The 14,389-nt window shown below is 47.5% G+C and overlaps 2 protein-coding genes across 3 annotated transcripts in view; one reads left to right on the top strand and one right to left on the bottom strand.

Annotated features, from left to right (window-relative positions):
* Positions 1–362, bottom strand: part of OS9 (OS9 endoplasmic reticulum lectin) — a 31,878-nt gene extending 31,516 nt beyond the window's left edge. The window contains exon 1 of one of the 2 annotated variants that reach the window (XM_081900746.1): positions 157–362. In XM_081900746.1, the coding sequence (XP_081756872.1) occupies positions 157–324 (168 nt within the window). In that variant the 5' untranslated portion in view covers positions 325–362. The remainder of the gene's footprint in view (positions 1–156) is intronic. The other variant, XM_081900745.1, reaches the window with a different exon arrangement.
* An 11,314-nt stretch (positions 363–11,676) lies between these two features.
* The window catches only part of B4GALNT1 (beta-1,4-N-acetyl-galactosaminyltransferase 1), a 44,545-nt gene continuing 41,832 nt past the window's right edge, over positions 11,677–14,389 (top strand). Inside the window, exon 1 of the mRNA XM_081900786.1 lies at positions 11,677–11,952. The gene's annotated coding sequence lies outside the window, so the exon portion shown is untranslated. The remainder of the gene's footprint in view (positions 11,953–14,389) is intronic.

The following is a 14,389-nucleotide window of genomic DNA, read 5'->3' as shown; positions in this document are numbered from 1 at the left end:
ACCTTCTGCCACAGTAATGACGAGGACGACGACAACAACAACAAGGGGCGCGGGTCTTTCCCGAGGCGCCGCCAGGCTCCTTTTGCCGCTTCTGCTGGCGTCTCCGGCGCTTCCCTGCCCACCACCATCGCCTCAGCTCGGCCCAGCCAGCCATACCTGCCCGGCCATCACGGGCTCGGCGCCGATTTCAATGCCGTACTTCAGCTCGCTGAGCTCGTGGAGGTTGAGCGCGCCCAGCGCCTCGCTGCGCCCCAGAGCCCCGGCCAGGAGGAGGAGGAGCAGCCGAGGCACCCAGGACCCCGAGAGGCGTCGCGCCCGCGCCATCTTCCTCGCGCGGCTCCCTCCGGCTTCTTGCCTTTACTGGCGGCCGCCGCAGAGGCTACTTCCGCCCTTCCTCTACGGGAGGGGGCGGGTCCGATGACCATTATTGCGCAAGAGCCTTTCCATTGGCTGCCGGGAAGGGCGGGGGGGTGAAGCGTTCGTCGGAGAAACCTGGTAAAAGGGGATTGGGTCGCTCCCGTCAGCCAATCAGGAGAGCGAGCGCCCGTATGGGGCTGCGGCTAAACCAGGAAGAAGCGCGTCGCGGAACGCTCAGCTCGGCGCTGGGCAGCCAATCAGAACAGCGAGCGCCTGCAGGACTAGAGGGGCTGCTGCGCAAGCCGTAAATACCGCTTGACGGCGCACGCCAGCTGCCTGCAGATGCCTGGCTCCGTGTTTTGTTTTGTTTTTAAAATCTAGATAATTTAATCCGGATTATTTCGACACCCCTGTTACTGTTCTGTGGAAGCACGGTGATCTTGAATACTGTATAATGCATTTAAAGTATAATGGGGGGAATATTATTTTAGCACTTACTTTAGCTTTCCTGAATATTAGCACAAGAGCATAGTGAAAACATGTCAAGGAGTAATTAATCCACATTCAGTGGCCCTGGACAAGAGCTGTGGAAGGGATTCGGTGAGCCGATGCCCTACCTGAAGCTGGAGCACGCAGGCTGCAGGACCCGTTTTAATTCACTTGGAATGGCTGTTCTATTGTTGCTATTGATAATAACCTTCCTATTAATAATGTCTCATTAATTCAATTAATAGTTGTCATTATTATTATTAATTAGATTTATATAACAGCCCACAAACATACATTTCTTGGGTGGGTTACAACAAAATATTAAAAACAGAATCTATAATAAATCACTACAGGCAGAACTAAAACGACTACATTAATATGAATAGACCCATGAGAAAAGCCCTTTCTCCCCTTATGTGGCAGTAAAACCCCTTTGAATTTTGGGACTTAGTCCTATAGCATTCGCAGAATCAGGCAAAAGCCATTCCACAGCTTTCAGTGATTCCTAGGGTGCTTCCTGATGTGTGTTTATTGCAGGATCCTGGCGGTCTGTGCTTTATGAAAAATCATACACATTTCCTTTTAAACACTGACATTTTTGCTAGGATAGCTTTGCAGCTGCTAGGATAATTCTTGGCTTGGCCAAACTCCTTATCTCAGATATTTCTGTAGGTATTTTATAATGATGATGATGATGATGATGATTGCCCTCACTTTCTGGTGGGTCATGACTCATGAGAAACATGAGTACCCTTGGCTTCCATCTTCTGCTTGCTTGACTCCTGCTGTAACTGTAATTGGAATTACAGTTAACTGGAATTGCAGTTAATCTTGTCATCCACAGGCATGTGAGGGAACCATTCTAGATGAGTGTGTCCTTTGGAGAGGCTTTGGTCTGGTGCCCTGGACCCAGGCAATAAGGTGTTCAGCTCCAAAGTGCTATTGGAGACAGTGTCTGGAAGAGGCATGGACCTTGTCAAGAGAACATCTGGGATGGGGATAAGGGTGGCTAGTGTTTGTGTCATGCGATTTTCCTACCGTCTCCAGCCAGATCCTGTGAATGAGAGAGATTAAAGCCAGGTTAGCAACAACGACCCACCAGCTCCTGTGGAGAAGCGGGTTCCCACAAAGAAGGGAGAGGGTGTGCCAGACACCCAGTGAAGAGAGCAGTGGAGTGATCTTTCTGGTACACCCAAGGTAGCACCACCTCAGGTAGTACCACAGCAGCAAGCAGTGGTAACAACTGAGGCCTATGCTGCCCACCTTGTGACCCTTTTTCTGTTGTCCTCATGAAGCCCTAAAAGGAGAATATTGTCACGTGCCACTCCAATCTCTAAGTGGTGAGAGACTCTAGACTCAAAGTGCTTACCCAGGGTTTGGTTTCCTTTGGAATAAAAGTCAGTGGAGACTGTGGTGTCCAAGATATATGATTTTATTTTCGCATGCATACAAAATGAACATAGGATGGAGGGGCTCACAACATTTAACACTCCAGCATATATTGTGTCCATTAGATTTCCAGCAAAGCCTCACAGTCCAGCAGAGAGCAAACATATCTCTTTGTCTCCAGCTTCCAGTCTGCTTTCAGCTTACTTTCACATACAACACTGGTTATTGTCCTGTTACCTACCAGCCAGGTAAGTGTGTGTGGAAGACCCACCCATTTGTTCCTCTGGCAACTTCTTTGGACTCATAATTTGCAGTAAACTAGTCAGCCGAAGCCATTTCCTTGACAAAGGAAGTGGTGTGGCAAGCTTCCCTTTGCGCATTCTGCCCTCACAGATATAGGATCCCAGGTTTGGAAGGGGAACCAGAGTTTCATCCAGACTGACACACACACACCCCTCATAACACTATTTGTCCTCCCCTCATGTTTCTTAGTTGTACCCTAAGTTTGCTGGTGGTTGACTGGGCATTCTGTGGGTACAGGATTGGCTCTATGTTGACAGATTGGTGGTGCTCTGCCCATCTGCCCCCCCTTCTGTTTCCCTCATAGGATTGCTGGTGCTGTCCAGATCACATGGGATTGTGGCTTCCCTGTCCCTGGGCATGAAACTGCAAGGTCTGGGGGTGATTCCAGGGAGTGCTGTTTCCCTCTGTGCCCATACTGACACCTCCCATGCACTGACTGACCCTGTGCTCCAGAGCTGCTAACAGAGACAGCTCCTGAGGAGCCAAGGCCACTATTGGTTGAGGCAGATTCTCCTGCAATGATTCCTGCATAGGTGAGATTTCCCCTTGAAAGGAAAGGGAGAGCACTATCCTAAGATGGGTGGTTCCTGTAGATATTTTATGGAATATCCCTCCCCCGTCTCTCCAGACTGTGCACACTGCAGTCACTTTGGGTGGCAAAATGTGTTACACTCTCCCAAAAATTTCCTTCTCCACTCCCCTTATTCCAGGGTACTGATTAAACCTCCCCACAAACTCAGGTGGTTGGCTTGAGCCCTGAAACCTCTGTAATGTAAAATCAAGCAGTGACTGGACTACTTGCCTGACCCGGGTTGCATGTCCGATTGAAATTCTGTGGGAATCAATGTGAAAGGAGCCCAAGCTCTTGAGCCTCTGTGACCTTTGAAGTTAGAGCTACTTGCTTGCTCTGTGAATCAGGCATTGTGTTTGGGGCAGGACCCAAGAACTTTTCCTACACACAGAACAGCTCCACCAGGAGTCCAGCCAATAAGATAATGGAAAGCTTTGTACTATCTCAAGGCAGCACATACTTTTTTCTAGGCTGCACATTTATGCTACTAAAGATGTGCTGCAGCCAGAGTCTTTCAGATGGATGAGAGAGACTAGATCTGGATTATGCATTCATTGCCTCAATCGGTCTATGTTTTATTGACTAAGAGGTGAAAAGACAGAATATACCTTAAGCATGTAAATCCTTTCTGTATTAAATTTCTATGCCGCCCTTCACCTGAGGATCACAGGGCAGTTTACAATATAAAAACACAAAAATACATACCATAGTAACAACAACAATGATGCCACCCTGCCACAAAAAGTTTAAAAGGCCTTAGATTAAACAATTAGCTAAAGGCCTGGGATAAAAGGAATATTTTTGCCTGGCCTCCAAAGATATGTACAGTGGTGCCTCGCAAGACGAAATTAATTCGTTCCGCGAATTTTTTCGTCTAGTGAATTTTTCGTCTTGCAAAGCACAAAATCCCATAGGAATGCATTGAAAATCAATTAATGTGTTCCTATGGTCAAAAAAAGTCCAAACAAAGCCACATTTGGTACAACAAGAGTTTATTAAGTGCTCTTTAAATCACACATACTGTAAAGAGCATTTCAAAATTCAAACCCAGAATTTTTTTAAAAAAAACAGCAGTGTCCCAATGGTCACAGAAAATCATAAAAATGCAGGGGGGGGGGGGGAAACAAGCTTCCGAATTCTTGCAAACCCCTCCCCAACTGTTCCCCCAGCCACCCAGCACACAGAAATTCAAATCCAGAATTTTTTTAAAAAAACAGCGGAGTGCCCCAATGGTCACAGAAAATCATAAAAATGCAGAAAAAAAAACAAGCTTCCAGATTCTTGCAAACCCCTCCCCAACACCAAATCCTTGAATTCCAAACACCCCAACCCAAAATCCAACCCCCCCCAAAAAAGTTTTAAAAGCTTAATTTACCAAATGGCTGCAAAATAAGTTTGGGAAAAGCTTCAAAAATCACCAAAGTCTTTAAAAACCTCAAAAAAAGCTACTATGCACACTGCGTTCTATGAGTTGCTCCTTGAAGTCAAGTCGCAACTGTATTAACGGTGTTAAGAAAAAGAAAACAAACTTGCAAGACGTTTTCGTCTTGCGAAGCAAGCCCATAGGGAAATTTGTCTTGCGAAGCAGTTCATAAAGCGGAAAACCCTTTCGTCTAGCGAGTTTTCCGTCTTGCGAGGCATTCGTCTTGCGGGGCACCACTGTAATGCAGGTACCAGGCAAGCTTCTCTGGGGAGAGCATTCCTGAAGCAGGTAGCCACCACAGAAAAGGTCCGTTCTCATGTTAACACCTCCGAACCTCATGTGTGGGAGGCACACAAAGAGGATGATCAGAAACTCTGGGTCTGTTCATATGGAGAGAGGCAACCGTCCTTGAGGTATTGTTGTCCTTAGCCATTAAAGGCTTTATAGGTCAAAACCATCACTTTGATTTGGGCCTGGAAACTAATCAGCAGCCAATGCAGTTGGGTCAGGATTGGTTTAATATGCTCCACCTGACTTGCCCCCTTGAGCTACTTGACCAGTTGAAGTTTCTGAACAGCCTTCAGAGGCAGCCCCATATATAATGTGTTGCAGTAATCTAACCTAGAAGTTACAAGAGAACCCCTTCTCATAACACCAGGTCTAAAATGGCGTAACTGAACCAGTGGGTACAGCAGTGGTAGCCTGTGTGATGGTTTCCAGATGTTCTTGACTACAACTCCCATGACTCCCAGCCCACATGGTAATCAGGGGCGATGGGAGCTCTAACCAAACCTCATGCAGGCCGCCACATAGCCTAACCCTAGTGTTTCCTTTCCTTTTCTTGTTTTACTTTTGAAGAGTGATGCAGTGGCAACATTATTCTGAGTAGGGTTGCCTACAGTTTGGGGGAAGAGCGGGGAGACGAAATCAACCAGGCTAGCATTTGTGGCATTAACTGTAGCTTGATCTGCAGAGATCAGCAGATGATACCTTGTTCTCCATACCTTGAAGAACTTTACTTGCTGACTCATTTCAGTAGCTCTTCGACCATACCAGGTGTGTTGGGATCTTCACTTGTGTAGTCCCTGCTCACAAGTCCTGGGGAAAAGGTGAAGCTTTTACCATAGGGTGACAAGCGTTACTACTGTACGACAGTTCAAGCTACTGTGAAAGGCACAAGAGAAGGAAAAGTTGGCAACACAGCTTCTTGGTGTTACCACTGCACTTGCAACGCTAACTGGAGCCAATGTTACCGGCAGCAGTGCAGTTAGGACTGGGCGATCTGGGAGGGATTCCTACTAAGCCTTGAAGGCACCAGTTTAGCATCATCTCAGAAAATGGATTGCATGCTAAAATTTCTGCATGTTGGGTTGCTGTGAAAGGCACAGGACTGATCCCTGTGAAAAGGTGACTGTGCTAGCAAGGAGGAAATCAGCATCAGTGTGCATATGCCTTCTCATTGATTGCTCCCAGACTCTGAAACTCCCTCCCTGGAGAAGCTAGACTGGCTCCCTCCTTGTCTTTCCACTGGCCGCTGACGTTCTTGTTCCCACAGGCTTTTGGGAACTGATTGCTATTAATGAAAGGGTCAGTGCTGAGCTGTTTTTCATAGTTTGTATGGTTTTAATAAAATTCTATATGTATATACAGTATATAGTTTTAATTGTATCAATGTTTATTTGTTTTTAATTACTGTTTTTTCTATGTTTTTAGCTGTTCTTATTTTTATCTGTAAGCTGTCTTGAGTCCCTGTCAAGGAAAAATGAAGAGTACAAATTGATGATGATGTTGATGATTACTGTTACTACCTTGGACCAGTCACTATCTCTCAGCCTATCCTACCTCACAGGTTTGTTGAGGATAAAATATGGGGGAAAGGGGAAGAATGGCACATGCCACTTTTAAAATTAGAAGGGAGATTCGAACTGCTAGGTTGACAGGAGCTGGGACCGAGCAACGGGAGCTCACCCCGTCGCGGGGATTGGAACCGCCGACCTTCTGATTGGCAAGTCCTAGGCTCTGTGGTTTAACCCACAGCGCCACCTGTATTAGGGCAGACCAAAGGCACTGTAAGCAATTTGAGGCCAGTAGTTCAGTTATCATTTGGTTTAGATCATTTGGCTCAGTGGTAAGTTCTTCCTGCTGGCATTAGGAAGGGTTGGTAACAGTCCTCAATACGTATCTCTTGAATGAAGGATTTTGGCTGAAGGAGAATTGGGAAGTGATCACTGTCAAATTTAGGCGTAACTTCTAGGGTCTTAGCATAAGGAAGGAGATCCCTAGAAACAGTTATATAGTTTATAGCGCTCATTCTGGAGCCAGGTAGGTAGGTGAATTCAGCTGGGTAGTCGCTATCAAGGGCACTATTTAAAATGTTTCGCCTAAATGCCAAGCAGAGGCCTGCAAAGTTTGATTTCTGATCTTTTGAGCAACGGGTGAGGAGGAATCCACCGGTCTCAAGGTTGGGGGGAGGACAGTGATTACCAGCTGGCTTTGTCTAGATGTCCTTTCAGTATCTTTTGGCTCTAAAGCTCTCTCTTGAGTTGTAAAATTTTCCACCAATGTTGTAAGCAGCCCATTGCTTACTGTAAGAAAGTTTTTGATGAGGATTAATTCTAAGCAAACCATATGAAGCTGATCCTGGAGGTCAGTGTCTCTCTCCTCTGTTTGTGTGCATTTAGAAACGCCTTGTTGTCTGGGCTGGCTTTTACTGAGCTTAAAAGAACGCCTCTGTATAAGCTCATCGGTTTGCCCCGATTTATTTCTCAAATTGGCCTTGTTTATGTCCTCTGCCGAGGCCAATTCTAGGGCCAAATTTATTAAGGGACTTACATTCCTAGGTTGCTGCATGTCTCCTTTAAGATTTATTGACCAGTCCAAACAGGAAGTATAGGGAACAGCGGCATAGCAAGGTCAGGTGGTACCCAATGTGTGTGTGTCAGCTCCCATCAGCCCCAGCCACTATGACTGAGATTACGAGCCCCCAAAACCTGAGAGCCCCAGGTTGGGGGTGGCCTGTCCATCAGTTGACTGGGAGGGTGTCTCCTCCAGCCAGCCATGAAACTGCAGTGGGAGAGGGGAAGGCTTCAGTCCTTCTCATTGTGAGGAGGCCACGGACTCACAACCTGAGAGCCTGATATTCCCTATCCATGCTCTTTCCCAATTGATTGATTGATTGATTGGCTTCCAGTATGTTTCTGAGCACCATTCCATGTTGGTGCTGACCTTAAAAGCCCTAAACTGCCTCAGCCCAGTATACCTGAAGGTGTTTTTTCACCTCCATTCATTCATCACTGAAGTCCTCCTCCGAGGGTCTTCTGGTGGTTCCCTCACTGAGAGAAGTAAGGTTGCAGGGAACCAGGCAGAGGGCCTTCTCGGTGGTGTCAGCCTCCTTGTGGAATGCCCTCCCTACAGGTGACAAAAAGATGAGCGACTATAAAACCTCTGAAGGCAGCCCTGTAATAGGGAGGCGTTTAATGTTTTTACCCTAGCCACCAGGAGTATCGTGTATATAGTTTTCACTCAGGTCCACGTCAGTTGCTTTAGGCGGGAAACCCTGGTTTGTTGTTGCTACAGTGTTGACAGCCGGCTGTCTATAAAAGCAGGCCAGCTTAGCTGTTTGCTGTTCAGTTCTGTTCTGGCCTGTGAATAAGCAAGAGCTGTTTGAAGAATTGCTGTGTCGTCTGATATGTTCACCCACTATTTAACACTGGCAATGAAGGTGGGATGGATGGACATCAGAGCACAGCCAGACGCGGCCATCCTCTGAGCTGAGCTGAATCACGGAGCTGAAACACTGAGCAAAATCTCAGAGCATAACCAATTTAGAGCTGACCGTTCTGGCTAGAGCACTGTGTTCCGTCCATCGCCCTCCACGTTGGCTTCGGAACCATGGCTTCACTCATGCCTCTACCGCCATTTGCCCCAGCCTCTGAGTCATGGGACTCCTACCTTGCTCGGTTTGACTGCTACCTCCAAGCAAATGAGCTGAAAAGAGGGTCTGTAGATCAGAAGCGGGGCCTCTTCCTCAGCCTTTGTGGCCCCGAAGTGTTTGCGATGGCCCGAGCATTGGTTGCGCCTCTAGCAGTCCAGGCAGAGCCGTGGGACATGATTCAAGAGAAGCTCGGCAAACCACTACGTGCCAAAGCCATCCAAGATTGCTGCCCGCCATGTGTTCTACCACCAGAACTAGGCAGAGGGGGGTCAATTAACAACTACACTGCTGCCCTCCGACAAGCTGCAATGCACTGCGAGTTCCGAGACTTAGACGATGCCCTGATGGATCAAATCGTCTGCGGGGTCCGGGACATCTGTCTGCAACAGTGTCTCCTTGCCAAGCCAGACCTCACGCTGCAGAAAACCATTGAGGAGGCCATGGCCTCAGAAGCTACTGAACTCTCCGCCCAGGAAATCCGCAAGGCCAGTAGCCCGTGTCTTGCTAGGAAGCCACTCCCAGTGCATCATGAAGAGGCCAGCAGTGATGAGGCATCCTCCAGCGAAGACGATGACGTGCACCAGACAAAGCGGGAGCGTGGGAAGTTCAAACAGAAGTCCACGGGCCAATCAGAAATGGCTGGCTGTGGAGGCAACCATTCCCGTGCCAAATGTCGGTTCAGAGACGCCATCTGTCGCCGATGTTCTAGGAGGGGCCACATCGCAACCAGACAGCACGAGCTCTTGGCTCATTGCAGCTGCCTACTGTGGGGAGATCGAGTTGTGGTTCCCCAAAGATTCCGCCAGCGCGTCCTCGAGGCTCTGCAGATCGGCCACCCAGGAATCGTCAAAATGAAGGTGTTGGCTCAGTGTTACATCTGGTGGCCTAACATGGACGATGCCATCACTTCGTGGGTTGCCTCCTGTCAAGCATGCCAAGAGTCGAGACCTGCACCGCCGGCAGCTAAGGGCAACACCTGGGAGATGCCCAAGGCACCCTGGTCGAGGGTGCACATCGATCTGGGGAAATGTGTCCCTGTTAATTCTCCTCAGCCTCTCAGCAGCTTTTGCTACTGTTGACCATGGTATCCTTCTGGAGCGGCTGTCTGAACTAGGGGTGGGTGACGCAGCTTTGCAGTGGTTCCAGTCCTACTTGGATGGTCATGATAACCTTGGGTGTTGCTTCAGCCCCGTGGAGCCTTCATTGGGGTTCAGTTTTATCCCCTGTGCTGTAGAACATCTACTTGAAACCGTTGATGCTTTAGAGTATGTTGCAGCAAATACGCGGATGACACACAGCTCCACTTCTCATTTTCTGAGGCCCTTCTCCATGTGCCTCCACATCTCAACCTCAAAAGCTGGGCATCACAACCCCATCCCTGTATCACCACAGAAGCACCACCTACTTGTGTGTGTGTCAGGCTGCAGTTAAAAAGCAAGTTTAGAAAACTGGCATAACAGCCCCAAGCTTATAACACCCCTCATTTATATACCAGATCTAGTACATAAAATGCTTTGCAATCTTTGCTCTATTTTCTCTTTATAACAGGCAGTCTGCTATTATTCCTGCTCTCTAAGTGAAAAGGGGGGAGTTGCCAACTCTTTTCCCTGACAGGGCTCCTGTGCTTTTAACAGCTGGATGGCAAACAGGAATTCACAGTATAATCCTATGTACTCAGAAAGAAGTGTGGAGAGCTGAGGTGGGGAGCCTCAGGCCTAGGGGGCCAAATAACCTCACCAAGTTTCTCTGCCACCTGCACTTAGGACTCACCTGAGGTCCCGTGTTTAATGGCCCAGCCCTGCACTCTCCTCCTTAACTACTTAAGCAGGAGATCTGTATCTATCAAGACCGCTGACTTTGGCTTATGGTACAAACCTTAAGAGGCATATTTGTTGCTCCCCCCATGTTTTGCCTCTGGAACTGCCCGCCACTGGTATGTAATTTCCCTTGAGGTAACGCCACCCCTTGAACCAAAAGAGACCCCTCATCTCTGGTGTTGTGACTTAAATGTCAGGGAAGCAGGGAGGGAGTGATGTATGCTAAAGCCTCACCAAGGTGATCACAAACGCATGCTCTTAATCTCAGGGTTGTGGGTTCAAGCCCCATGTTGTGTCTGCCCAGGGCCGGATTTAGGTTTGATGAGGCCCATAGCTACTGAAGGTAATGGGGCCCTTTATATGTCCAGCTTTGTCAACAACAAATTGTCGCTGTTTTTTGTGTTGAATATATGCTATATGGTAATTTATGGACCTAATAGGTATCGAGAGCCATTTGCACATGTTGCCATGCAACCAATCCATGCAGAATGTATGCACCCTATATATAGAAATGAGCAAACCAGTGATATTTTAGGGAGCAGGCTAGCAGGTGGGGCCCATTACAATGGTACCTCTGGTTACAAAATTAATTCATCCCAGAGGTCCGTTCTTAACCTGAAACCGTTCTTAACCTGAGGTACCACTTTAGCTAATGGGGCCTCCTACTGCTGCCGCACCGCCAGTGTGCAATTTCTGTTCTCATCCTGAGGTAAAGTTCTTAACCCGAGGTACTACCTCTGGGTTAGCGGAGTCTGTAACCTGAAGCGTTTGTAACCTGAGGTACCACAGTACTTACATCATAGGAGCCTACACAACACAAAACACCGTTGCTGTATGTAGGTTTTATTTTATTTGTTTTTTATGTTATATTTTGGAAATGTACATCCAGGTTTTTTTCTTTGAATTTTTGGGGGCACCCCAAAATTTTTCTTTTAATTTTTGGGGGCCCTAAGCTATAGCTTGTTAAGCTTATAGAGTACCTAAATCCAGCCAAAGCGACTTACATTGCAGGGGCCTGGACTAGATGCCTCTTGTCCCTATAATTCCATGGTTCTGTTATTGATCTTATTGGTTGGCATATATCAGTCTTGGGAGACGATTTGGGGCTGAAGTCAAACTCTACAATTCTATGCTTCTATTAACGCTGAAATTTTAAATGTTAACTCTTGAGGCGTGGGGAAGCCTTTATCTTTTGTTCTTAGTCGTTAAACCTCCCCGCTAGAGCGCCCGAGACATGCCCATATGTGGATGCATGCATGCATGCCAGTGGGTGAGTGGGAACTGTTTCTGCACCCACCCACAACACGCGCCACGTGTGAACTCCGGGTCACGGTTGTTGCCGCGCAGACTCCTCCTGCTCCGATTCCCGGCTCGGCCGCTAGGGGCGAGGCGGAGCTGCTCCTCCGGCTGCTCCCCGCCTGCTCTCTTCCTTGGGCGGAGGGGCTAGTGGTTTTCTGCTAGCAGGGTACCTGTTATTCCTTTAAAGCAAAACGGAAACCTGCCGCCACATGCGAAATCTGGAAGCCGGAAGATTGCCCCGAGGTCGGAGAGAAGAAAGCGCAGCGGCGATGTGAAAATGGCACGGGAGATGGGGGCGAGGCAGATGCTGCAGCGCTGAGCGTGCAGCTCCTCCGATTTATTTCGCATCATCCTCCTCCTCGGGACCAAGGTACCGTCTCTGCCCGCGTCCGCGGAGAGCTAGCCGGCGTCTCGGCGCTCCGATGCCCGGAGCAGCCTGGGCTTTTGTTATTTATAGTTAGGTGGGGCTGGCGGGGGTGGGGGCCGGAGCCCAGCGAATCGGCTGCATTGATTGGCTGGACAGGTTTTTAAAAAGAGATTTTATATATCTCTCTCTCTCTCATCATTGCAGTCTTTGGGTGCGGGGGTAGACGAGTCTGTCCCAATTGGGCCTGAGCGGTGGCAACAGCAGGCCTGGATCCGGTCCCGATGGAGGATAGATGCGGATGGTGTGGAGCCAATTATTTCGTTCCCAATGGCGTTTTATAGGTACAGGAGACAAGAGCTTTGGCCTCCCCTTGTCACCTGAATGCTGCTTGATAGAGGAGTGATGGGTTAATTCTTTATAATATCACCGGGGTTTGTTTATTTGGTCATGTTAGGTAATATGGGGAGGGGGCGAGTCCTAAGTGCAGGTGGCATTTCTTTTAGCTTTCTGGCTCTCCCCCGCCTCCCATGATAGAATTTACCGCCTCATTTATGCCTGGGATTTATTCCAAAGAGAGCTTGTTAATTGAATTACCAGCCAAAGGGCGTCAGGTAGCCCTGGGAACAGGCCCCAAGATGCAGTCATGTTTGGAAAGCGATTCTCTTCCCTTCCAGTCCGGGACTGAATGTGCTTCAATAGTGGGCCGACCTGCCTAGAAAGCGAAGGTGAGATGGGAGCTGCCTTTTGTCTGAATGGCACAGGTATATCTCTGATCTGCCAGAAACCAGACCCAGGGATGGCTAGAGGAATTGTACAGCTGCTGTCAACAAGGTTTACATAAGGTTTACGGTCCAAGGCCAGTTGCCTGTTTCAGAGCACATGTGCCGTATGGGCATGACTTAGATTAGGAAACTGGGTTTGGATTCTTATTCCTACTGCATTTCTGGGTGTGTGCGATTTCTTTATTTTTTTAAAAAAAACCAATAACCAACTGTCACATAAGTTAGACTGACTTGTAACCCAAGCCTATGTCTTTGTACTCAGAAATCACGGTGTCTAGTGAGACCTTTGTTCAGCTATGTGCTTGTCAGATTGCAGCTCCATATCGTGTTTCTTTGCATACTCAGGCTGCAGTTCTAGCTGTGTCTCCTCAGAAGTAAGACCTATTGAATTCAGTAGTACTTCAGGCAAGTGAGGTTAGCATTGCAGCCTTAGTGCTATTGAACTTGGTGGGATTTGCTTCTGAGTTGGCAAATATAGGATCACTGTAAATAAATATAGGATCGTTGTAAATAAAAAAGGTGGCTGTGCACATCTTTTCAGTTCATGCTTACAGTGAAGTATGTTTCTGTCTAACATGGAATTGAGACTGGAGTTAATTCCATTCCTGTGTGTTAATTCTAATCTTGTATATGTGGTGTTGGTAAACTTCATGGCTGAGTACATTCACCACAGACCCTGCTGATTTTGCTCTGCACATGGCAACCATTCCATCTTGTAATCACCTGGTCTCTTCTGGATTGTCAGAATTTACATCCCCCTCCCCGACTCCCATCCTTTGGAGCCTGCCTACCTGGGGGGGTTTAGCTCGATATAAGAAACAGCCAGACACTGGGTGAGGCCTCCTAAGCATAGACAGAGAGTGAGTGATCTTGGCACAGAGATTCCTTAACCCACTGCCGTCCCTCAAGGCCTGTTAGCTGCCCTGCCTTATCTTGTCACTTTAGGCCACCATATTCTCCTAATCAGAGAAGAGAACTTTGTTCTTGATCCTTCCTTCTAACAGGTCAGATTGTGAACTGTGGAAGGAAGTTTATGTGAACAGAATAGCAGGTTGAGTCAAACTTATTTGTAATTATGTTACAAATAATTAATGAAACCACAAGATGCGAGTTGCCCTGCCAACAATAATAGTAGTGTGGAATAACCAGAACTTTCATAATAATCAAATTAACGTATTATAAAATGGCGTGTAATGGGCAACCAAACACATTTTTGGAACTGTTCATAGTGATTGGAAGTCCAGAGGGGCTATAAACGGGGGGTAACTATATCCCCCCTCAAAGTTTCTGTATTCCCCAATTTTATGGAAACAAATATGAAAACAACTTGAAAGATAGGGGGGATACCTGGTTTGCCCTGGTTTTTCCACCCTCCCAGGCCTTTCCATTTGTAACTGTTCATTGTTTAATTTTGGGATGATTAATATCAGGACAATACATGCTTATACACTTTTATATTATTATAAATATTCCTTTATCTAACAGAAACAGAAACAAATCAATAACTCCCATCCCACAAACACATTTTAAAAGCCATAGAATGTTATTCAGCTGAATGCCTGGTTGAAGAGAAACGTCTTTGCCTGGTGCCTAAAGATATGCAATTAAGGCGCCAGGCGAGCCTCCCTGGGGAGAGCATTTCACAAATGGGGAGCCAC

The sequence above is a fragment of the Podarcis melisellensis genome (genome assembly GCF_964234715.1).
Source record: "Podarcis melisellensis genome assembly, chromosome: 2".
NCBI lineage: Eukaryota > Metazoa > Chordata > Lepidosauria > Squamata > Lacertidae > Podarcis > Podarcis melisellensis.
This window is presented reverse-complemented; position numbering and strand designations above follow the sequence as displayed.